This window comes from Cyprinus carpio, chromosome B21 (genome assembly GCF_018340385.1).
Source record: "Cyprinus carpio isolate SPL01 chromosome B21, ASM1834038v1, whole genome shotgun sequence".
In the NCBI taxonomy this organism is placed as follows: Eukaryota; Metazoa; Chordata; class Actinopteri; order Cypriniformes; family Cyprinidae; genus Cyprinus; species Cyprinus carpio.
In genome coordinates, this window is record NC_056617.1 from 5,898,010 (window position 1) to 5,925,184 (window position 27,175).

The 27,175-nt window shown below is 34.8% G+C and overlaps 1 protein-coding gene across 1 annotated transcript in view; it reads left to right on the forward strand.

Annotated features, from left to right (window-relative positions):
* The first annotated feature begins 11,581 nt into the window (after positions 1-11,581).
* LOC109101277 (mitogen-activated protein kinase 10-like) overlaps positions 11,582-27,175 on the forward strand; it is a 61,657-nt gene continuing 46,063 nt past the window's right edge. Inside the window, exons 1-2 of the mRNA XM_042748463.1 lie at positions 11,582-11,733; positions 11,838-11,929. Of these exons, the coding sequence (XP_042604397.1) occupies positions 11,927-11,929 (3 nt within the window). The 5' untranslated portion in view covers positions 11,582-11,733; positions 11,838-11,926. The remainder of the gene's footprint in view (positions 11,734-11,837; positions 11,930-27,175) is intronic.

The window sequence follows — 27,175 nt, forward strand, 5'->3', positions numbered from 1 at the left end:
GAGGCGTCTCTATAGAAACTCTCCTCAACTGGGAGGAAAATACCACGAAAAGTTGTTACAGTGAGGCGCAGTCCACGGTGGCCATGCATCCAGATACGTAACGCACCCAAAGCAAGACATATGAGGAAGAAATTTGCATGTTTGCGTGCAGATTTTCCCTACCCCTTTAAACTTTAAAATATAACGTAATCTCATTAAATGCCAGCGTATTAGTGCGGTAAAGTTAGTTTTAGGTTTGATATTCGCTGGATATTCGCCTAGGCTTGCTTTAGGGACCGTCTGCAAATATACCTCTCAGTACAAAACGAAGTCCAATAATTAATACAAATTATGTTTCCAACATCACAGTAAATGTCTTGTGGGCAAACTGACACAAAATATTTAGCCAATATGTCCCTACTAACAAATCTCCCTTACTGTATGTACAGTACAAACAAATTATTTCTTTAAAAATTTACTATCATTCACCAAAAGTTTTTTTTGTGTTTTTATGTTAATGTTCCAAAGGTTTGTAGGACATTTGTAGTTACAAGACTGACTTACTACAGGTGAAATTTTGCCAATATCTCCCTTACTGTATGTACAGTAAATAATTATTCTTATAAAACAATTACTGTAAATCACCAAAAGGATTTTTTCATGTTCCAATGGTTGTAGTAAATTTGTATTTACAAGACTGAAATACTACAGGTGAATTTTTGCCAATATCTCCCTTACTGTACGTACAGTACATAATAATTATTTAAAAACAATTACTGTAAATCACAAAAAGGGTTTTCTCATGTTCCAAAGGTTGTAGTAAGTTTGTATTTACAAGACTGACTTACTACAGGTGAATTTTTGCCAATATCTCCCTTACTGTATGTACAGTATATAATAATTATTTAAAAACAATTACTGAAAATCACCAAAAGGGTTTTTTCATGTTCCAAAGGTTGTAGTAAGTTTGTAGTTACAAGACTTACTTACTACAGGTAAAATTTTGACATTATCTCCCTTACTGTACGTACAGTACACACTCATTCTTAAAAAAAATTACTGTAAATCACCAAAATGTTTTTTTTTTACTGTTCCAAAGGTTGTAGTACGTTTGTAGTTACAAGAATTACTTACTACAGGTAAAATTTTGCCATTATCTCCCTTACTGTATGTACAGTATATAATAATTATTTAAAAACAATTAGTGTAAATCACCAAAAGGGGTTTTTCATGTTCCAAAGGTTGTAGTAAGTTTGTTTTTTCAAGACTGACTTACTACAGGTGAAATTTTGCCAATATCACCCTTACTGTATGTACAGTATATAATAATTATTTAAAAACAATTACTGTAAATCACCAAAAGCGTTTTTTCATGTTCCAAAGGTTGTAGTAAGTTTGTTTTTTCAAGACTGACTTACTACAGGTGAAATTTTGCCAATATCTCCCTTACTGTATGTACAGTATATAATAATTATTTAAAAACAATTACTGTAAATAACCAAAAGGTTTTTTTTTTTCATGTTCCAAGGGTTTGTAGTAAGTTTGTATTTTTTTCAAAGACTTTTGACTTACTACAGGTGAAAATTTTGCCATTATCTCCCTTACTGTATGTACTGTATATAATAATTCTTTTAAAAACAATTACTGTAAATCACCAAAAGGGTTTTTTTCATGTTCCAAAGGTTGTAGTAAGTTTGTTTTTTTTTCAAGACTGACTTACTACAGGTGAATTTTTGCCAATATCTTCCTTACTGTAAGTACAGTAATAATAATTCTAAAATCTTTAAAAAATGCTGTAAATAGGTTTTAGTTTTTTTTTTTTGTTTGTTGTGTTGTAGTTGAATTTACAGTTATGAGTTTGTATTGGTGAAGGTTTTGTTTTTATATCCCTTACTGTACATACAGTACACACTCATTCTTAAAAAAACAATTACTGTAAATCACCAAAATTGTTTTTTCCTGTTCCAAACGTTGTAGTAAGTTTGTAGTTACAAGACTTACTTACTACAGGTGAAATTTTGCCATTATCTCCCTTACTGTACGTACAGTACACACTTATTCATAAAAAAACAATTACTGTAAATCACCAAAAGGCTTTTTTTCATGTTCCAAAGGTTGTAGTACGTTTGTAGTTACAAGACTTACTTACTACGGGTTAATGTCTGCCAATATCTCCCTTACTGTATGTACAGTATATAATATTTCTTTAAAAACAATTACTGTAAATCACCAAAAGGGTTTTTTTCATGTTCCAAAGGTTGTAGTATGTTTGTAGTTACAAGACTGACTTACTACAGGTGAAATTTTGCCATTATCTCCCTTACTGTACGTACAGTACATACTTATTCTTGAAAAAAAATCTGATGAATCTTTTGAATCTGATGAAAATTGCTTTAAATTGTTTTATCATAAACCTCTTTTACTGAGTGTGTAGTGAAGTACTTTTTACCGTACAAGTTTTTCTTTTATTGATGTGACCAAATAAATTTTCCAATAAAATAATGTGTGAGATTTCATCTTTTGATTAAATTAGTAAAAATGTTTTCTAATGACTTTAGGAAAGCATATTCAAATAATGGAACATTTTCTTATTTTTTGACCCTGGAAAACACAAAAAACCAGTCTTAAGTCGCTGTGGTATATTTTTAGCAATAGTCAAATAATCTGTGTATGGTCAAAATTATAGATTTTCTATGCCAAAAATCATTAGGATATTAAATGTGAAGATCATGTTCCATGAAGATATTTTTTTACATTTCCTACTTTAAATATTTCAAAACTTAATTTTTGATTATTAATACTGATTGCTAAGAATTCATTTGGATAACTTCAAAGGTGATTTTTTTTACCCTCAGTTTTCAGAGTTTCAAATAGTTGTATCTCGGCCAAATATGGTCAGATCCTAATAAACCATACATCAATGCTTATTTATTCAGCTTTTGTATTATGTAGAAATCAAAATTTTGAATAATGAACTCTTAAGACTGGTTTTTGGGTCCAGGTTCACATTATGTACTTCTTTATTGCATAATGAATTCAGTTAACGTACATATATCTTAATGTTTTATTATATAATCAATTCTTATGTTTGCTTTAGGGTTAGCCCTAACCCTAACCCTTGCATGCTTAGGTTCACCTGTAAAATTCACCTGTAGTAAGTAAGTATTGTAACTACAAACTTACTACAACCTTTGGAACAGGAAAAAACACAATTTTGGTGACAATTTTTTGATTTACAGTAATTGTTTTTTAAAGAATGAGTGTGTACTGTACGTACAGTAAGGGAGATATTGGCAAAATTTCACCTGTAGTAAGTCAGTCTTGAAAAAACAAACTTACTACAACCTTTGGAACAAAAAAATAAAACCTTTTGGTGATTTTACAGTAATTGTTTTTAAAATAATTTATATATACTGTACATACAGTAAGGGAGATATTGGCAAAATTTCACCTGTAGTAAGTCAGTCTTGTAACTGCAAGTGTACTACAACCTTTGAAACATGAAGAAAAACCTTTTGGTGATTTACAGCATTTTTTAAAGAATTATTATGTACTGAACTTACAGTAAGGGAGATATTGGCAAAAATTCACCTGTAGTAAGTCAGTCTTGTAACTACAAACGTACTACAACCTTTGGAACAGGAAAAAAAAAACATTTTGGTGATTTACAGTAATTGTTTTTTAAGAATAAGAGTGTACTGTACGTACAGTAAGGGACATATTGGCAAAAATTCACCTGTAGTAAGTCAGTCTTGTAACTACAAGTGTACTACAACCTTTGAAAAATGAAAAAAAAACCTTTTGGTGACTTACAGCATTTTTTTTAAGAATTATTATGTACTGTACTTACAGTAAGGGAGATATTGGCAAAAATTCACCTGTAGTAAGTCAGTCTTGAAAAAACAAACTTACTACAACCTTTGGAACATAAAAAAAACCTTTTGGTGATTTACAGTAATTGTTTTTTAAAGAATTATTATATACTAACATACAGTAAGGGGAGATATTGTCAAAATTTCACCTGTAGTAAGTAAGTCTTGTAACTACAAACTTACTACAACCTTTGGAACATGAAAAAACACTATTTGTGATTTACAGTAATTGTTTTTAAAGAATTATGTACTGTACGTACAGTAAGGGAGATATTGGCAAAAATTCACCTGTAGTATTTCAGTTTTGTAAATACAAAATTTACTACAACCATTGGAACAGGAAAAAACAATTTTGGTGATTTACAGTAATTGTTTTTTAAGAATGAGTGTGTACTGTACGTACAGTAAGGGAGATAATGGCAAAATTTCACCTGTAGTAAGTCAGTCTTGACAAAACAACAAACTTACTACAAACTTTGGAACATGAAAAAAAACCTTTTGGGTGATTACAGTAATTTTTTTTAAATAATTATTATTATGTACTGTACGTACAGTAAGGGGAGATAATGGCAAAATTTCACCTGTAGTAAGTAAGTCTTGTAACTACTACAAACGTACTACAACCTTTGGAACATGAAAAAACCCTTTTGGTGATTTACAGTAATTGTTTTTAAAGAATTATTATATACTGTACATACAGTAAGGGAGATATTGTGAAAATTTCACCTGTAGTAAGTCAGTCTTGTAACTACAAGTGTACTACAACCTTTGAAACATGAAAAAAAACCTTTTGGTGACTTACAGCATTTTTTTTAAGAATTATTATGTACTGTACTTATAGTAAGGGAGATATTGGCAAAATTCACACTGTAGTAAGTCAGTCTTGAAATTTTGACAAACTTACTACAACCTTTGGAACAAAAAAATAAAACATTTTGGTGACTTACAGTAATTGTTTTTAAATAATTATTATATGCTGTACATACAGTAAGGGAGATAATGTCAAAATTTCACCTGTAGTATGGTTCAGTCTTGGAAAAAACAAACTTACTACAACCTTTGGAACAACAAAAAAAAAAACCTTTTGGTGATTTTACAGTAATTGTTTTTTTTTTAAAGAAATATTCTATACTGTACATTACAGTAAGGGAGATATTGTCAAAATTTCACCTGTAGTAAGTAAGTCTTGTAACTACAAACTTACTACAACCTTTGGAACATGAAAAAACCCTGTTTGCATATTAAGCATATTTTTATGTGATAGCAGTTTAGTTAGACTAGCTGGTATCTAAACCATTCTCTCAAGGTTTATTAAATTGTAACACCAAAAAAACAAGACTTAATAAACTTAATTGTATTTTAAATGGATAATAGAATGTATGTTGTCTTAGCAACCAGATATTTACTATACTATATATATAATATATTAGTACTTTAAATGGAAATAAACTTATTTTATATTAGTTGTGCTGCAATATCCAGTCATGTCAAACTTTAAATAAAACTAAAAAAAGAGTTGCCAAGGCGATACTAAAATCATTAAAACTAAAAACTATTACTTAATAAAAACTATATACTATATTTTGAAACTAAATATTGTGTTCAGTCTGAACATGATGATGTTTGACCTTTAAAAAATCTTAAAGGTCATAAAAAAATACAATATAAATTTATATACAATATAAAGCATAAAGGTCATCTAAATAACAAAAAAATAATGATGTAAAAATGTAAAAAAATTTTTGTGTTGATGGAATTTTTTGTGAAATATATTATTGTTTTTTATTTTTATTTTATTTTTATATATTTTATGCCTATCTGATCAGCAGGTTTTGTTTGAGAGTTCATGCTGTTACACCTAATACAGTGTTTTGGACATCACAATATCAAAATATTAAAACTCTCTTTCATTACCACATTCATGTACTATAGTGTTTACATGTACAAAAGTCATCAAATATATTTTTCTTCATTGCTAGTTTGAATCTTTTGTGTGAAGACCACATTCTTTTTAACTTTTATAACTAAAAATTCCCGTTTTGTTCTGCTTGAAATTCTGTTCTGGGGTCAGTCATGCTTACTATGTGTTGCCTGAGAGCTAGAGAGGAATGAGAGTTTAGTACACCAACCACAGAATTCCACCTCCTCCTCCTCCTATCCCATCTCAGCTCCCATCCCCTCCCCTTCACGCTCCTTTCCCTCAACCTGTGACGCTACTGACCCTGAAGTCCTTTCATTAAACTTGAGCAGAGCTTCCTACTTCACCTGGGGCAGCAGGGATCACCATACATGCCTGCAAGTCACCCCTGTAAGATGTTGTAGGTTGTTGCAAACATATTGTTTGATTTATTTTACTTTAATACTTTCAGTAAAATGCATCTGGGGTTCACAGATGCCAAGAGTTATTAAAATGTATTTTCATACATAATGGAATAACGTCTGATGGTTCGTTTTTGTAGGAAAGAAAGGGTGTGTGCAAGAGAAATAGTGAGTTAGCACCGCTCATATGACTAACAGGGGAAAAACGGCATTTCAAGCCACAAATAGCAGGGTACGGATGAACCAAATGTCACTCCGAGGTACCGTGCTACAACACTGACATTTTCTTCTGCCAAAACAGAATCCGGAGAGAAGCAGAATGAGTGCTATTTTAAAACAGACCGCTAGATTTTTGTTTTCAGCCTGATGTGCTCACCTCCAAAAAGTGGGGCAGAAGGATGTGGCATTTAGACTGAACAAGAGGGCCCTGAGGAGCAGGATTATGAAGAATTAGATGAGGAATATGGGACAGGATGTGCATGGAAATGCAATACAACAATGCAACAGTGTGTTAAAATGTCATTAATCTTTATAGAAAAAAAACAAAACAATTTAACAGTAATGTGTAAAGATTTCAGGATCCGTCATGATATCCAGGATTTTTTAGCAGTGTGTTGCTTCAGTGGAAGCAAGCCGTGTGACTTTTGTTGAACAATCAAGATAAGACATAATCCTCTTTATCACTTCAATTCAATGTTTTTTATCTCTATATATGCCAAAATGACAGTATGAGGCACATGATTCTCGTATGCATCTAATCGTAACATTTTAACTTTGCATTGCTTCACACTGTATAAGTTTGACAGCACAGTGCAGGGTTAATAGTGCAAAAGCATAACCTCAGGTAAAAAGCAGTGCCAACCCCGCTTTTAAATCACAAGTGTGAAATGTACCTTTAAAAGAGGGGTTTAGAACGATGATAACCTGTGGTTAACACGGTGTGAAAAGCCCTTTTCAGAATCAAGGCCACTAAGAAAGGTTCTTTCTTATACAAATGTACAGCTTCCCTCATTATCTCTTTGTAGGTCTTTAGCATTAAGAGAATAGGAGAGTCCTTGTCTGTTTGGATTTTATTTGTTTATGATGTCTACAAATGTTCCACCATGACTTAACAGCAAGTGACAGCAGGCTTTCTCTATCCAGAGCTCTGGAGGTTTGTACCTACAGGGCATAGCAGCACAGAGCGCTCCTGGCTCCAGACCAGGCCATTAAAACCTCTGTGGGGATGCCAGAAAGGAAAAGGGGAGGAGGGGAAGAAGGACTAGATTGGTGGGTTTGGTAATTGCTTGCCCTGGTTTTGCAAATATGCTTCCTCTTGCACTTTTGCTACACCTCTGGGGGCCCTGAGTAAAACAGCTTGTCCCAAAGAAACTCAAGAATTAAATAAATAAATGCTTTTTGTTTCTTGTTCTGAAGGCTGTAAGTACTGTAGCAACTTAATGTTATTATTTTGCTCTCAGTTTACGCTCTCTGATCGCATATATAATGTATAATTCATACTGTATGCAAACTTTACATAAGAAGCTGAACTCCAAGTTTAAAGACCAGGTTTATGCATGCGCTTGCAGACCGAACATAAGCCACTGACTGTAGAGTATATAGTTTCGTTTAATAAAGTAAAACAAAATTCTCCCTCATCTTACCCTTAAAAATGACAATAATTGTTCTAATGCTATTTATTAATTTAGGTCATATTAAAAATATTTTTATGAAATTGTATTTTTGAGTAAAATCAGTTAGTTCTAATAACATGAAGCATATTTATTTTTAGGTTACCTGTGATTTTCAATTGACTACATTTTTATAAAATATTTTTGGCCATATTATAATTTGATTTATATATATATATATATATATGTGTGCTATCAACCTTAATGACTTTAAGTATAGTTGGTCTTCAAAGGTTAGCAAATTTAAACTTAATTTCATTAGCAAGCAAAAGATACAGTGAGCTATCTTTTTAATTGAATATAAAGTGTATGTTATGTGTTGTTTTTTATATATATAATATATATATATAAAATATATAAGTACAATATATTACAGTATATATATGTAGGGTTACGTAGATATAGATTTTTTATAAAACTTTTTTTTAATATGAATCAAAAACGTTGATAGATAAAAAGTACAAATACAGTAATTATAAATGGAATATCATTAAAATTTAATAATAAGTATATCAAAAACATATTTAAAATAAATGCAGCCTTAAAAATGGAAAAAAAAAAAAGTATTTTTTTAATTCTTTTAAAAAAAAATGCAGCCTTGGTGAGAATAATAGTCTTCTTTGAAAAAATATTTAAAAAAAAAATCTTACAGACCCCAAACATTTCAGAGGTGGCCATCTGGTTTAGTCATGTTGAAATAACTAGTCCTACAGATGTAATCGAACACTGCACAAACTGTAAAATATTCAGTATAAAGCATGAGGTAATTATGAAACAATCTAATGTATTCATATATAAAACAGTGAACCAGATTCCAGATGTATATGTAAACAGCAACTTTAGAACTCAGAATGTGGTTATTCAATTCAGAGGCAGAGTAATAAAAAACATTTGTATATTTCCGTGTCTGCACCATGTGCTGGTCATCATCAGCATCTGTATGCATTACACTGACAATGAGTGATGGTTTATGTTGAAGTATGTTCAGAATATTTTATAGCACTACCCTGTATAGTAGTAGCAATATTTTCCTTTTGCAGTGGTAAAGCCCACAGCTGCCTAAATAAATAAATTTTACTAGCAACATATGCATATTTTATAAGTTATTGAGAGAGAATTCTCCCCTAAAAGATAAATTGAGAAACATAAGAGTCAGAGATTATCTTATCAACATCACTCAGCACTTGAAAGTTGGTTTTCAATAGCTAGAGGTCAAATCTCAGTTTGTCAGGAAGTAATTCAGTTTTAATGGCTTCCTTCCACTGAGTGGTTGGTTGCTTTAGCATTTATAATGTAAGACACGCCCCCTAGTGGAATAATACTGTCATTATAAAAAGTCATTGCTCTTTGCATGGAAGTACAGTCATTTTTAAGAGTTTTAATGTGCTGTTTATAACAACTTATATCATATTCACTCATGCTCGAATATGAATTCCAGTTTATCGCGTGTGTGTGTGTGTGTGTGTGTGTGTGTGTGTGTGTGTGTGTGTGTGTGTGTGTGTGTGTGTGTGTGTGTGTGTGTGGAATAAATAAGATGTTTAAATAATAAGGTCTCTGAACTGTTTCACCACCATCAAAATGAATATTCCACAACGATCATGAAATATGTATTTGATTCTCCTTGATAACACAGAAAGCCTTTTTATGTGCCTAGAGCGTAACACATCTCTCTTAAGTGTGTAAGGCAAATCCTGCATCTGGAAGATGGAAATTAAACAATAGGAGATTAAATGTTAAACACAGCTGCATTTATGTGGATTGATAAGATATGTGAACAGCCTCATAACTTTCCCTGCACAGTACTGGCAATGTCTGCAGAGTAAGTCGATAATTTCCATAATGATGTTACGTAAAGATTTTCTCGAGTGCTCTTGATTTTCAAAGTGGACCACTTCACTCTGGCACGGTCATTGTGGGGTATTTATCTGCTAAAAGGCACAAATGCAGATTTGTCAATATTTACCAATGCCACAAAATGCAAGACAGTTTTGCATGTTCAATGTATGAATGCATTTTATTTACTATGCAACAATATCACTCACAGCTGAGCCCTGGGTTCACTAAAGGCCTTGAGGTGTAAATGTTAGAGAGGGAGCAAGGGACATTGTAATGCATGGGCTGGATAGACAGTCTGAAATGAGGACTGGTATGATTATAGCAATATACTCAGAGAGGCAGGAGTGTAATTGTGAGGTAGACGCCCAGAGGATCTTGCACATTCAGCATGTTCTGCCACTTGACATCACTCTAAGTGTTTAGAACGATGACAGCTTGGCTGAGAATTGGGGCTGTCAGTCAATCCAACCACAGCTCTCTAGTGACAATACTGCGCCTGGAGTCCTTTTTAGTTAGTGAAGAGATCACAGTGCACACTTATGATATAATTTACTTATAATTTCACTCAGAGTTTATCTGCCTAGCCATATTCAGTTGCAACATCACTGCCTGAAAAAAAAAAAATGTAAAAAAGAAGAAGAACTCAGCTGGGAAGTGTGGTAAGTATTTTTAAAGTTATGTTCATTCATTTTTTTTAAGTCTCTGCTAAATGAATAAATGTAAAAGTTATTTATTCTGATAAAATAAATAAATAAATAAATAAATAAATAAATAAATAAATAAATAAATAAATAAATAAAAAACAGATGAGCCAGAAATGTGTTTATTCTCTGTGGTAAATGAAAATAATATGAATATACATCAATAAATAATACTTATTTTAATTTCAACTAGACTCTCATTAATAGAGTGCAGTGTTTTTAGGTCCAGAAGTACTTAGTGATGTGCGATTCGTTAATGAATCGTTCGTTTGAACCGATTCTTTGAAATTCAAAGCATTGGCGCTGGCTAGGGACAAGTTTTGTGTAGAAACGGGTTGAAATAATAAATTACGCAACTTTTGACATTTTTATTTATTCGAGTAGGCCTACGCTGGAAAATTATTTTGCGTAAACTCAAACAATAATGGATTTACAGTAGTAAATACTACCATCTTAGTGGCAAAACATAATTTACATAATTGAAAAACTTTGTAATCCACAACGAATCTCGCTCTCTCGCTCTCTCTCTCTCTCTCTCTCTTCACACACACACACGAGTATAAGAGTTCATTTGCAAAAAAATTCTGTTTTTAAAAATGTTCAAAAATCATGTTTTTTATTTTAATTTTTTATCCTGCATTCCAATTAATATCAATCAAACTGCAGCTGGGTTGTTTTGATTAAATAATAATATCTAAAAACACAATAAAACACAATAAAAACATGATAACACAATAATAAAAAAAACATTATTTATGAAAATTAATAAAAAGTTCAAAGTCCCTTTGCATTAGCCTATATAGGCTAGTCTTTGACGGAGTTATTTATTTATTTAAAGAACGTATTAATTAATTCAAGTTGATTTCCTTGTCTTTGCTTGTTTAAGAAGCGCTTAATGTTGTTTATTATTATTATTATTATTATTATTATTATTATTATTATTACTACTACTACTATATTAATTAGGCTACCTCATGTTGCCGTTGAAAGACCTAGGTTTGGGGCTAACCTTTGACAAAGGACTCGAAAGAATCAGTGAATCGATTATTTTGAATTGATTCATCAAACCGAAACGGAATGAATCGAATGCCCTGTGATGCTGGCTGCTTTCTCTCTGCCCGCCTCCGAACACGCAGTCGGCGGTCATGTGCGCCAAAGCCCACCAATCTACAGATGCGTGCTCGGAGCGCCGCTCCTCTCCATCTCCTCACTCCTATTAGACCGTTCTCGGCTTTGACGTCATCGTGTGCGCCCTTCGGTTTCTACAGCAACTAGTCTCCCGCAACACCCCCACCCTCCTCCATCCGTACGCTGGTAGGATCCGTAATGGTACACGCAGCATCCTGCAGCACAATGGTGAGCGCGCAGTGATTCAGCATCGCAAACTCAGGCTTTAATCCTTCTCTTTTTGTTTCATCTACCTTTTTTTTTCTTTATATCTGCTTGATTCGTCCTCACAGTGGTCTTTAAATCCGTCGCGTACCGGGATGTTTTGAACAGGACTGAACTGTCACCGGACCGGGATCGTCGGACGGGCAGCTGGCACGGAATGGTAGGTCGGTCGTTCGGTCGGTGGGAGATGTTGATGCGGGAACCTGAAGGGTGGGGTGATGAATATTGATCGCTATGAAGGTTAATGAAGTCGATGTCTTTGTGGCAAAAAAATAAATAAATGATCAATCACGACCGTCGGTGCGCGCGAGAACGATCTCTAAACGGCAGGATTTCTCCGGTGTTTACCGGATCTGAGCGTGTGAGCGCACATCCATCCATGTTTTTCCCTGCATCAACTCGCAGTCCTGCATCATATGTCCTGTTTCCAGTGACGGCAGGCCTTTGTTAGAATATGGACTGTTAGAATCTGGAGTCACAACAATGACATGTACAGTAGCAGGTCAATACATAAGCCTTTTGCTTGTGCTTTATAGGCGATTTAAGTCGAATATAACGTTCTAATTAAAGAGGCAAAATCTGGATGATTTTTTTAGTTTAAGACTTTTAATTCTATATTTTAAGACTACTTCTTGCATTTTATATTTTTTAACTTTTCGACGCATGAACCAGTTCATTCTGGAATCTGAGATGGGGCATATGGTGATGTTTTATTTTATGTTATTTTATTTTATTTTTTTAAATGTGGGTATATACCAAACATGAGAAACCAAATATATAAAAATCTTGCTGTGCTTTGATTTATTGCTACCTATGATTGAAATAATCATTATTCAATTACAATTAAAATATCACTAAACACTAAAACATTTATGGAGATTAGATTTATGTGTGTGGCCAATTTTAGTATTTTTAATGTTAGGATTAAATTGGATTTTTAAGGATCCCTTTTTTTTTTGGTTTCTGGCTCGAAATAAACATCAAGTAAGCATCACAGGATGTGACGTTTTCATGCACTTTAGTGCATCATTTTTTTATAAGTCTGCATGGAATAACAGTCTCCAAAGTTATCAAAAGTGCATTCATATATATTCTTGACATGAAATACAATGGCTCTGCATTTATTTTTGCATTATATTACATATACAATATGACCTGGACATATTTGTGTAATGTATAGCTTAAAAATGAACTATAATGTATTTATGCAAACTGCCTCAATTAAACAAAGAGCTCTTTTATCCCTCCTCTTCACTTAGGCTTTCAATGCTTACTTTTTCAAAACTGGTGAACTGTCCTTTGCTGAAATTTTACATGGCACTTCAAGCATGCTTTTCTTTAAATACAATGGCACAATATGGTTTTTCAACATCAGTACTCAGTTAAAATGAGCCAATTACTGCAGGGTCTGGCACGGCACAGAACATAATACTGAGGGACGTCCATGGACCAATCATCCATAGCCCCCCTCCAAAAAGACCCCATATGGCTAATTTGCCTGTTCCATTGTTTCTGTATATTGTTAAATCACTGGGTGTCCTGGTTAGATTCAGCCCACGGTTTAGTGTCAGAGGTTGTTGTGATCATCTGACTTCTCATATTCTCCAGGTGTGCTCACATTTTAATTAGGATTAAAAGAGTAATTTTGGGAATGAATTAGTGAAGCCTTCGTTCAGCAAACAATCCCTCTCTGCATACTGACCTCGCTCCTTGGGAATTGTGTCTGTTTTTTCAAGGACTTGCCTTATTTATAGACTCTTTTACTTCAATAGTTTATTGTAAATAGATGCATGACCCCATCCAGTTATGCAGTCCACTTCAACAGGGTTAAACTTTTTATACTTATCAATATTTATTGACTTCCTTGTGTGTTTGTGTGATTATTCAGCTGTTGTTTGCATCCATGTTGGATCAGATAACTTCTCTGTGGATCTTATTGTATGTGTCATTGGAAAGCAAATGTTTTGTATAGCTAGTCACAGTTTATATTACAATATATAGCATTATGCTGTGTTTCCTGGTCTAAAATAAAAAAATGGCATGTTTCAAAATGTCATATATACAAGCTCTGTGGGATTGCAGAGTCATAATTTTAGTCCCTGCCGTACAGCCAAAGAACAGTCCCACTTAATATTTTATGTTTTGAAGCCAGTAGCTTGTTCTGTCTCTGGCTGATTGTGGTTAGGATTAGTGGACCCTGGTTAAGCCATCTCAGTGTTGTAATGTTTCTGTTGCAGGCCCACATTGTGAAACTAAATTCAGCATGTTACAGGCCAAAGCCATTTGTAATGAGTTTGTAGATGATGTCTGTGCAAACCAGCGAACACAGTGTTGTTGGAATGGTATCAACATTACCAATCTGCTGTTACCAACACTTTTTAAATGTCAATGTTTGAAACATTCAGTGAAGTTCTTGACTCATGCCATGCGTGGGCAAGTTTTCAGAGATCTTTCTAAAGGTCATTGTTTTGTAAGAGTTGAATGTCTTTTGAAATATAGCGACTTGATAAAAGAAGAGCATTTGATCAAAGCAGAGCATTTGATAAAAGAAGTTATTTTGGAAAATCACAAAATCAAAAAGGTTTAAATGGGCAGTTCACCCTAAAATGAAAATTCTGGCAGTCCTAATGTTATTCTGAACCAGTATGACTTTCTTTTATCCATGGAAATAAGATTGTTCACGCTCCTATGAAAGTAAATGGGGACCATAGGCTGTCAAGCTCTGAAAAGGACAAAAAAGCACAATGAAAAGCATAAAACCTTGCACTATATTCCAAGTCTTCTGAAGCAATGGTATAGCTTTCTTTGAGAAACAGGCTTAAATTAAGTCATAATTCCCTGACAATTTAGTTTGACAGCCGTGATCACCATTAATTCTCATCGTATCTAAAAGAGCACATAAAATCGATATAATGCTATAAATAAATACTTTTTGTGTTCCACAGAAGAAAGAAAGTCATATTCTCTAAATGATGACAGAATTGTCATTTTGTAGGTGAACTATTCCTTTAAGGGCTTAAGACAGCTGAAGATGACTAGTATTAAAATACAAAACAAACACCTCATTCCATAAAATGTTATAATGTTTTTGTTATTTATTACTATTTAGTAAGTTTTACAGTTTTTAAACCCTAACACTTCTTTTCCATGTACATTTTTCATCATGATTTCCCCATTGGCAGTGATTTTGGGTCTTTCAGGATAAGCATTCTGAATAAATCATCCATGAAATCTTAAGACTTCTTGTAGGCATGTGTCCAGGCGTATGACTGATGATGTCATTTGCTGGTGGCCATGTGGGTTGACAGGATCCTCATTATAATTGTAATTATGCGAGAGGAGGGGCGTGGCTTTACAGAGCTCCACCTGCTCCTCTTCTGAGTGACTAGAGGTCTTTAGCACTCGCTTTCTGTTTATTTCATCACTATCTTTTATTAAATACTGTAAAAGCAGATGTTGTTTAATAATAACCAAACCGCATGATCTGTAGCAACTGAATATCAGGTTTTTTAGTCTGAACTCCCACAAGCTTCCAGTGAGTTGTGAAGAGATTTACCGCCACATTTGTTTTTTATGCATCGTAAAATAATATTTATCATCAGCGCTGTGGTATTCAATGAAATTTCAGCCTCAAGGAGAATGTTTCCTGTGCAAGGCGATGGTTTTAAGATACAAACCACAGAGGCTGCTGGAATTGATTCTGGAATTACTGAGCACAGCAGCCCGTGGCAAGAAAAACGCTATGAATTTATCGATAGCTTTTCACTTTTATGTTTGACCTCCTTCCTTCACTTCAAAGAGAAAGTTAATCAGAACTTTTAGCATCTGAAGTTAGCTAAATAAATGTGGGAAAATGCTAGGTTTGAAATTACATTACTTAGAAATGATCTGTTTTTAAATCAAGACATCCAAACTATCAGCGTCATTATTGGCAGATATTGTTTTAAGTATCAGTGCAGTATGAAGTCTTATGCATCCTGCACAACAATCATTTATCTTCATATTATATATGTTACGTCCCCTTCATATTTGATGAGTCTTTGATCATGAGAGCTCTTCAGTTGACAGTTTGTGCAGTTATTGGCTTACAGTTTGTTTATATAATTACTTTCAGCTGATCATTAGGATTTGAGAGCTCATCTTATGTAACTGATAGTTTCTCAGTAGTTGTAAATCCAGCAGCACCAACAACACACTTCTACTGAGAGTCAGTTGCCTTCACCATAGATTAGTGTTCATTTTTATTTTATAGTTATTGTTTTCTAGTGATACCTGGTATTTGATATACCAAAGCTATGTTCTATTACAATGACTGTGATTTTGTTTGTGATCTAGTGATTCCAAATTCATAAGACATTGTTTCTTTGGCTGAATGCAAATGGAGATATTTTGCAGAATGTCCAAGCTGTTCCTTTCAATATGACAAAAGTGGATTTCAGTGCAACTAACATTGCATTAATGGCATACATTTCTTCGTTTAATATATTCCTGGGAATTGAACCCATGACTTGCCATTGCTGGCTTTATGTTAAATTCACACTCCAAAATGGACAAAAAACACCATAAAGTGGTTAATTTGAAGTCTTCTGAGGTCAAATAATATCTTTGTGTGAGATACAGCATTAAAATACAGTCATTAGATTTTGATGTGCCAGGCTTGAGAATGTAGAAGAATAAACAATGATTTAAATTTGATTTTTTTGGGGTAAACTATTCTGTTAAATACAGTAAACCAATAGAGCATGGAGCTAGCAATGCCAAAAGGTCATGAGATTGCTTCCCAGGGAAAACTAATTAAATGTATACCTTGAATCCAGTGTAATTTAATTTTGATGAAAGCATCTGCCAAGCAGTCTTGACTGTACAGTGTCAAATAAACATGTTGATTAATATCTCTGATCCATTGTTTTGTCAGAGAAATTAATCTCCAGAGCCATTAGTGTAAATGAATTCACGTTACATAAATAGATTTTCACTTAATTGCTTTTATTAGGTGTGTGACTATAGGTGTTTGTGTGAGTGTATTCATTTTTCTCACACAGAGAAAGTGTAATTCATCATGCTCATGTTTAGAGAGAGGTCTGATTAAAGCCTGGAACACTGCAGCTGTCAGCAGAGGATTTATCTGATAGTATTAATGTGGACAGGAATTGTGGAATGTCAAACCACTGGAACATCTGCACTCGCGATTTTTGTATACTATATACTCTATCTCTCAGATTCTACCCAGTTTTCTCAAATGAAAAGATGCTATTGTTGTTGTTCAGGTAATACAAGATGAGAAAGTATTGCGTTTAAATACTTTATATATCTGTATTTTTAAGGAAGATACAAAGACCTTCACTCAGTTCCTAGTAACTGAATCATGCTGAATGTGTACTGAAGATGCCATATTTGTTTCACATTTAAACGGAAGTGACTCATAGCTGTTCAAAACATTCAGTGAGTGTACAGAAGAGCTGTCTGTGAATCCTCTTCTTATCACTGTATTGATTTTCTTGGATGTATGATTATCAAGTGATTTAAAAATTATTTATGCTACATTATAGGTTCTTCAGTGTACTGGGAGTATTTTAATGTTATTTTTATATTTTTTTTGATTTTTTTTGGGTTCTTCAGTGTACTGGGAGCAAAGCACTCCTAGGTTCTTTAAAGCAATTCGAGGTCTCGGGCCGGCAGGAATTGTTGTGGGGGGATGTGCAATGTTACAGTTCTTCTCCACCTTCAAAACCACAGACGTAGGTGGCCCTTGAGCAAGGCATCGAACCCCCGAAGAGGGGGTTCGCGGACTGCTCCCCGGGCCCCGCAAGCATAAAATGGCTGCCCCACTGCTATACAGATAGAGGTGTGTGTTCGTCACAGTGTGTGTGTGTGTTCACTGCTGCTGTGTGTGTGCATCTTCGGCAACATGATGGTTAAATGCAGAGGACTAATTCAATGAGTATGAACACCAGAGTTTACTGCCTGCAGGGAAAAACTGAAAGACTCAGCATGCTTGCCCTAACCTCACCACTTTTTTTTAGACTTTAGATAGATAGATAGCTAGATAGATAGATAGATAGATAGATAGCATGCATATAGACATAGATAGCGTGTGGGTGGGTGGGGTGGGGGGGTGGGTTGGGTGGGGGGGTATGCTAGATTGTGGGTTGTTGGGTTTGCTTTGGATTGGAGAAATCATAGGTTCTTTAAAGCAAGACAGTGCAAGGTGGAATAGCTGTGGATTGGAGACAGCAAGCATGAGTCTTGAGAAGAGAAGGGTGGTCCCATGGATAGTCCGTATGATTTGGTCTCATGCTGATCAGGGAGGAGAAGGCAATGAATGAACAACAGAGTTTACTGCCTGTGAAAAACTGTATGATTTGGTCTCATGCTGATCAGGGAGGAGAAGGCAGATATATAGATAGATAGATATGGATAGGACAAGAGCATGGATAGATAGAGATAGATAGAGAGACGATAGATAGATAGATAGATGGGAGGGATGGATGGGATGGATGTAGATGGGAAGGGATGGATGGGGGTGGGAAAAAGGGCATGGGGATGGGTGGGTGGGTGAGGTGGGTGGAAGGAAGGAAAGAAAGGAGAAAGACAAAGAAGAGAGCGGAAAGTCGGAAAGAAAGAAAGAAAGAAAGAAAGAAAGAAAGAAAGAAGAAAGAAGAAAGAAGAAAAGATGGATGGATAGAAATAGATAGATAGGATGACAGTGGATGCAATATAGATAGAGGGCGGGAAAAAAGGATGGAGGATGGATGGATGGATGGAAATGGAAAGTGAAAGAAAAGAAAGAAAGAAAGAAAGAAAGAAAGAAAGAAAGAAAGAAAGAAAGATGATGATGGATGGATGGATGGATGGATGGAAGGAAGGAAGGACGGATGCATAGATAGATAGATAGATAGATAGATAGATGGATGGATAGATGGATAGATGATAGATAGAAGATGGAAGGATGGAAGAAGGATAAAGAAAGAAAGAAAGAAAGAAGAGAATAGAATAGATAGATAGATAGATGATTATGAAAAAGGGATGATAGATGATAGATAGATAGATAGATGATGATAGATAGAAGAAAGATGATGGATGTAGAAGAAGTAAGATAGATGGAGATAGATAGATAGATAGATAGATAGATAGATAGATAGATAGATAGATAGATAGATAGATAGATAGATATGGAGATAGATAGATAGATAGATAGATAGATAGATAGATTTCTGAAGCACAGTCATTCATTCAGCGTTTGAGCCGTTTCCTCTCTGTATTTTGAAGTGAGTCCAGTGGCCGGATCCGTTGATCAGACTGCAGGAATGTGAATAATTTAGATGTTTTTGCCGTGCCCTATAGTAGCTGAGAGTGTTATGCAAGAGACAACTTTAATTGCCTCAGCACACTAATGAGATGTTATTATCGCTGAGCTTTGTTTGTGTTCTTCTAAATAGTCATCCAAACAAGTGTTTGGACAAATGTCATTTCCCCCAGGATAACCCCCTGTCCTGCTGACTGCTTTTCTTTCACTTTTGTGTGTGTGTGTTAATTACAGGCACTAGGAAGTGTGTGTCACTGTGTTTGTATTTCTCTGTGTGTTTATGTCTATGTGATCAGGAGAAATAGAGCATACATATTTGCTGTGTCATCTAATGGACAGGAACTTATAAAAAGGAAGGAGAGTTTGAATGTTTTTCAATTGGTTTGACTTTCTATCTTTCTATCTTTCTAAATGATCTGCTGGTTATAGAGGCTGATTTAAACTCTCAGGTCTCAAAGCAATTTATTGTTGCCATTCTAAGAATTTCACTGAAGTAACTGCAGGCCCTTCACTTCCACTCCGCTCTGAGCTGTGAGGTTCGGTTGTGTGTGTTTCTTTAGTGCTTGGTTGAATGCATATGTTGCTGCAGAGCTTACTTGACAGGATTTCAGGTTCCCCACAGCATCATCGACAGAGAGCGAGATAGAGAGAGAGAACAGGAGAGGGGGAGGAGAAAGAGAGAGGAAGGAAAGACGAGAAATTTGGGACTAGTGTGGAATTACTGACATTTATGTGATGCTTGTAAGCCTCTGGTGCACAGCAGAAAAGAACAGACTAAAAGCAAACACACATACACACACTCACACACACCTATGTGACTGAGAATCCAAGCCAAATATCAGAGTTAGCAAACACTGAATTAATGTTTGGGGCGATTTAGTGAAACACAGTTTAAACTGATTCTTAGAAATGAACTGAACTTTAAACCCTGCCATTATTCTGACTTTGTGAAGTAACAGAAACGTGAGTTATTTGCAACGTGTCAAATTGAGGGGGCATTTAAAATAGATTGAGGACACAAATTACTGGCTAAAACAGGTCTCTCTCTTTTGCTCTCATTCTGTGCACTCGCTCAGACTAAAAGCAGGACAGAGAAACTAAAGATGATAGATAGATAGATAGATAGATAGATAGATAGATAGATAGATAGATAGATAGATAGATAGATAGATAGATAGATAGATAGATAGATAGATAGATAGATGATCTGCCTTAGCTTGCTGCGATGCCCCATGACGATGACGCACATTCCTGATTGGCTGTGTGGGCCGTGGCCTTCAGGGATGCCGCGCTGTGATTGGCTGAGTCCAGAGAGACCATACAGTTGCCACAGAAAAGAGGATTTGATATTAACAGAACAGTGAGTGACATTTGCTTTGGACATTCAAGACATCTGCCATTGTGAGCTTAATCGTTCAGCCCGTTTTCTTCTATTGTTTTTAGGATGAAGATCGTACAGCGAGACAAGCGACTGACAAGATAATAAGAATCACAGTCATAGCGGTGGAGAACATTGCTATTGACATCTTGAGTGTTTCGGCTGTTGCTAAGAAACTCGTTGAGTCACTGCAGATAGTTTGGGTACATGATGAATGCTGAGAATAGGAGACACATCCTGACTGACTGGTTGTAGGCGGTGTTTGTTATTTACTTCTCCCACCCAATGGAGGAAAGTCACGGACACCTGTCAGAAAGTTTGATGTGTCACTTGTTTTGTGAGAGGTTTGTGGTTTCTAACACATTAGCACTCAGTGAGCTCCAGAACTAGATTACCTTTTAAGGCATCATAGCTAACAAGTGAATGGTATCTTATGCTGCCTTCTAACACATGAAGCTCCCATCGCAGGTTTGGGAGGAGCCTAATCATGTAGTCTTGTCAGTCACCGCTATGACCGTATATAAGCAGCATTCATTAGTCCGTTCCAGGGAGAATTTTTCTGGCATCTACCCCCCCACCCAAATTATTCTCTTTTTCCTGCACACCTTACCATCAAGGGGGTGGGGGGTGTTCTTACTCAGAGCTTAAGCTGAGCCTCGGGTTCGAGCCGCCTTTGCAGACAGCAAGCCAAGTTCGTTTTCCATTTTCTGGCAGGGCTGAATGAACAGGCGAATTTGTGAAACCTATATTTGGCCAGATTGCAACATAGCATCCGTTGTGAAAAAAGCAATCCCAGAATCCCTTGTGAAAACAAATGCATCAATATACTCATTCATCAGTACTGAAAAGTATGAAATAGTTACAACTAATTAAAATGACTGTCTTTTTAATAATTATTCATTAATGTAATGTTTGATATGTTTTGAAAATTTTCCCCTAGAAATAGTTAGATTGCAACATAGCCAAGCCGTTGTACAATTAGGTGCTACTTATGAGATTGTATGCACTTCGATATATCATTCATCAATACTGAATAGATAGATAGATAGATAGATAGATAGATAGATAGATAGATAGATAGATAGATAGATAGATAGCTTTATGAAAATATTATGGAGCCCCTAAGGGGACGTGGTGATAAAAATATATATATATATATGTGTGTGTTTGTTTGTTTTTTTTATATATATGTGTGTGTGTGTGTGTGTGTGTGTGTGTGAAATGTATACAAAAATAAACAAAAATAAAAAAATATATAATATAAAAATGTTGAGTCAGTTTAACAAAATGACTGTTAAACTGATTCAAAATATTAATAAATATAAATATTAAAATCTAAATATAAGTAAAAATTAATAAATAATATAATAGTATATAAATATGAAAATAATACTGACTGGAATCAAATACGATTTTTTTTAATTTATAATTTGTTTTTGAATCATTTTGAGAGGTTGCCTATGTAGAGCATAAAATCTGTCACTGTGAGGTTCTATTTCAGTTAGCATGCTGTCTCAAGAGGTAGCTTCCCGAAGTCAGCAAGGACCTGAAAGGGCTTTTGGTTAATGAAAGAATCAAGCACTTAAACTCAAAAGCTACTTTGTCTTTCCAAGTGCTTTATAAATAATGGAGATACTAGATCTCCATTTCTTTCTGAGATTCAGTCTTTTATCTGTAAAGGGGAAAACACATTGTGATGTACATAAACCCTAACATATTATTATAGAGTACATAAAAAGCAAATTTGCTTTTCTTTTGTGCTGTTAACTTCCATTACACTGCCCTGACATGAATGAAAATGACCCACAGGATCAGAGAGGAAGAGAATTTCCTGTTCCTGACCTAGTGAGCAACTGAGCATGCGATTTTCTTCCCTGTGGCATAAAGATTAATTCAGCCGTCCAGTATCTGGACATACTCAATTCAATAACATTAAAAGCTCCTTTGTCTTTTTGTCCTATTCACTTATTTGATTTATATGAATATTTATTTATTTAGCTATCCTAGATAAAGATGCTGTGGGTTATTACAGTGTTCCACCCCCACTGTTTATGAGACATTAATCTAAAATGTTATTGCAGGTCGGAAAGGCTTAAGGATTCAAACCTGATAGATAGATCGCATTATTCCCTATCAATCTGCATTGAAGCCGCATGTGTTCCAAAATGGAGATAAATTACGTAACTCACCGATCACAAGCTGTTGTTCTTTTAAAGAAATTTGTTTCATTAAATCTATTATTATAATCTGATCACGCCAGGCGGTCTAATGATCAACCCCACACAAAGATGTGTTGTCAGATTAACTATGAAACCCCAGCTCAGAATCCTAGTCCTAATCCAGATCGAGCCTGTGGATTATTTTGCGAGGATTTTGGCAGCACAAGGTAGTCTAATGGGAGTTTTGGAATGGAAACATACTCCTAGATTTTACCTCTCACTTTCGTCAGTCATCGTTGCTGGTTGGCATGGATTGGGATCCATATTTGGAAGCTGCTATACAATATTGATGTGATCCAGCTGGTGGTGTATTTACAGACAGGGCAGCAGTCAGATGTCATTTCTACTTGACAGGGAGAAAAATGATGCTTACCCAACAACACATTCATGCTTTTATAACATCATTTCATAAACAGTTTTGCACAGACCATGTAGGTTAAATATCCTAAATTTATTAAGGCTATTTTATTGCCGGATTTGGTGTAGAAACTATTTTCTCTCAGAAATTGCTAGTAAATTTCACAATTAATTAAAAAAACAAAAACAAAACAAAAAAAACATAGTGAACTAAATGTGGGAGACTGAAATAATATTTTATTTTAAAACATACTCCAATAATCTTTTATAGTATATGTTTGTTCCAAAACCTAGAGAGCTACCTTGCTGCCTATAGACTACATAGACAAGTGCCTTCTAAGTCAACATCCTAACTGAAATGAAACTTAAAAGTAACTGATTTGGAACAGCAACTATATAGCACACATGAATCACCTCGTAGCAGATCTATACAGGTGGAGCTGGGGAAGGTGGAGGGTTTCTGAAGCTGCAAACTGCTACAGCAAACACTGGTCATATATTTGAATGTTGAGCAGCGAGCTCATTGGCTACTGATACAGGAGAAAACCAATCAGCTGTGCCATGTGATGAGGTCATTAGGTCAGATTGAGTTAGATCTATCGGACTGCGCCATCTAGAGTTTCATGCCAGAACTCTATATTTATAATGTTACAAAAGATTTCTGTTTCAAATAAATCCTGTTCTTTTGAACTATCTCCTGAAAAAATGTCAAAAATGTCACGCAGCACAGCTGTTTTAAACATTGATTATAAGAAGAAATGTTTTTTTTTTTTATCAGCAAATCTGCATATTAGATTGATTTCTGAAGAATCATGTGCCACTGAAGACTGGAGTAATGATGCTGAAAATTCAGCTTTGCCGTCACAGCAATAAATTACATTTTTAAACTGTAATAATATTTACAGTTACACTACTCCTGCTTTCCTCGCTATACGCAAAGGCTTCAAAAACAATGCAGTATGAGAAGAAGAAAATGGAGTAGCAGGAATATTCAGTTGAGTAGTGAACAGACTGTGAGTGAGGGGATATGTTAATTATTCATATCATTAAGCCATCCAGGACACCGCAGAGTTAACGGTGAACTAGAGTGGGATTAATCTGACGTCTCTCTCTCTCACTCACACACACACACACACACACACACACACATACACACATATTCTCACACACAACAAAAAGAAAAAGCCCAAACTGAGAGAACAAGGCAATTTAAGACCAGGGAGACAAAATGGAAATTCTGGCTGATTTACTGCTCTAGCAAAGCATTTGTGCAGCCAACTGCAAAATATTCAAGTGCTCTGTAATTAGTGAGTGATGTCTGCCATTGATTTAACAGTAAACAACACACATTTTGGTTCTTCAAGACTGAAGGTCTTGAGGGATTTAAAGCATCTTGCAATTTTCAGTGTCTTTTATGATCAGCTGAAAGGATTCTGTGACCGTCTATAGGGTTTGTTGCTCTTTCAGAAGCTCAGGAGACTTGGATATCTGAGTTAAGTTTCTTTAGGTTATCAATTCTGCCTCAGATGTTTCTCAAAGTATTCATTATGAGCAATAAAAATAGACACAGATAAGACAACTGACATGAAGTAAGTAGGGCCCTATGATTTCCGTGATGCTGAATGGATGAATGGATGGATGGATGGAATCGCGGAATCCAGTCATAAAATCCGAATGTAATATATAATGCGTAATGTCACGGATGCCAAATTTTGGATGGATACATCACTTAAATGAAAACTTGATGTGGACTTGTGTCTGTGAATATTAAACTGCAAAAATACCATTTAAAATGAATCCATGAGTCCTCTTTCTATTTGTGAATGAATGGCGTAGAGCATAACATAAACATAACCTCTAGAACTGCTCTGAGAGTCAATTCATGAGCATTTTACTGTTTCTTTTGAGAAAAACTATTGTCATATCTTATGATTATTGACTATAATGACTATAAAATTACTTAATGCTACCATAAATTTACCAGAATTTGTTTAGCAGAAAAATTTAAATACGCACACAGTATTTCTGAAAAAAAAATAAAATAAAATAAATTAATAAAAGAAATGTAAAAATAAAATCACACAATTAGAGATGCTTTTGATCATTAATATTAATAATATTTAATGAAACCATTAAAATGGAATCCCAAAAATGAAAGGAAAAACAGAATTGGAAAAAAAAAAAAAAACATTTCATAGGGCCTTAAAAAATTTTTTTTTAATTAAACTATTTATATATTGATGTTTAATATTGTAAGTTATACAATATAATATTAATTATACATGCCTTTTGATGAATAAGATTTAACCATAGAGTCTAGAAAAATCCAGAAAATTAAAATTGAAAAAACAGAATTTTGAAAAAATAAAACAAAATATAACTAAATTTTTTAAAATGGATTTCATAGGGCTCTAATTAAAAGTAAAAGTAAAAGTTTTTTATTTTGATGTTCTTTCCTATTGGCAGCCAGCAATGTCTGTTTTTAACTTTGTCAGCATGTTTGGTGAGAAAATTAATGTAGGAATAACATACACTTGTGTGTGCTTGTGTAGAGTGTGTAAAAACTAAAGTTAGACTGCAGAACTGCTGAATAATCCAGAAGGTGGTTGAGAATACGTCCCATTAAGTCAGAAAAGCCGAGGTGTTAAATGAAACTGTCAGCACTGAGACTCGCTCCCAACTCGACTTTAACCTCTGAACAAGCGCAAATGAGAGTCAAATAAAAACACGTTTTCAAATCACATTTTTAAGACTCAATGTGAGTTATCCTTTACAGATAATGTGAAATGTACTATTTACTTATTAATACGTCACTGGCTTTATTGTGCACAATTTATCAGTGCAAAAAAAAAAAGTTTCATAATGTTTCATCAAAATGAAAATCTTTTTCTTTTCTTTTTTTTTTTACCAATGAAACCAAGTCACTATAGGCAGGGGAAAATATCATATTTTATTAAGTCCCGTCCTACATTATTTCCCTCTAATATTCTGTTTCAGCTAAATTTGCCACATTATCAAAGCCTCCAACTGAAGATGGTTTAAATTATGAAGTTTATTTATCCTTTGTGTGTTACAGCACTGCTCTGGTGATCTAGAATAAAGAGATTTACTCCATCTGTCCATAATTTCAGTCACTTTTGTTCTGAATTGCTCGTCTGATCCTCAAGCTTTGGTCTCTTCTAGAGGATGTTCTGTTTGAAAAGTCATATCTAAACTGCTTCTTGTGAAGAATGTTGACTGAGGTTTCGCCTGCAGTGTAACTTGTGTGAATTTCATTCAGCTGTTGAACACAAAAGAAGATATTCTGAAGAACATTGGTAACCAAACAGTTGCTGGTAGCTGTTGACTTCAATAGCATGGAGAAGAAAAAAAAAAAGTTAATGGCTACTGTCAATTTTGTGTTTAACAACATTCTTCTAAATATCTTCTTTCGTGTTCAACAGCTGAAATAAATTGACACAGGTTTGGAACAACTTGAGGGCGAGTAAATGATGAAAGGATTGTGATTTTTATGTGGACTATCTCTTAAGAAGAGAACTAGCACACTTTAACAATACTCTAAGAGTGATTATTAAACTGCATACACATAAACAGATGGTAATATATCAGATTCCTATCAGACAGGACTTGATTGTGTCTGTGTGGCAACATGGCCGCCCTGTATCATTATGTGCAGGATCTGGAACATAAACAGCACAGGCAGCAGCGAGGACGTCTGTCTTCTTTTTCCAGCTGATGTTGTTGTATGGTATCTGCCGCCCACACACACAATACCTGCCAGCGCTGTCAGTGAAGACGGGCCCCGGCCCCGCCGACAGAGCCCATATCTGCTCCCGGTGAAGAGAAATGTGTTCATGACCTGAGTAAATCAGCCGTACTGCTATCAACAGCCTCTCGAAATCACATAAAAACACAGAAACACCCTGCTATTCGTTGGTTTTCATGATACAGGCCTGTGAACTGTGTATTCACATTTGCGCGCGTTCTCATTGTCGTGTCAAGGGTTAAATTGGATTTTGAGGCACTGTAAGTCTGTAATTTGATTGTGTGTGTTTTTATGCACCCGTGGGGATTTTATGCATCACTCTGGATTTGGTTGTCATGGCAATTTCTTCAGATAATATGTCTGGAGAGTTTTCTTTGGTA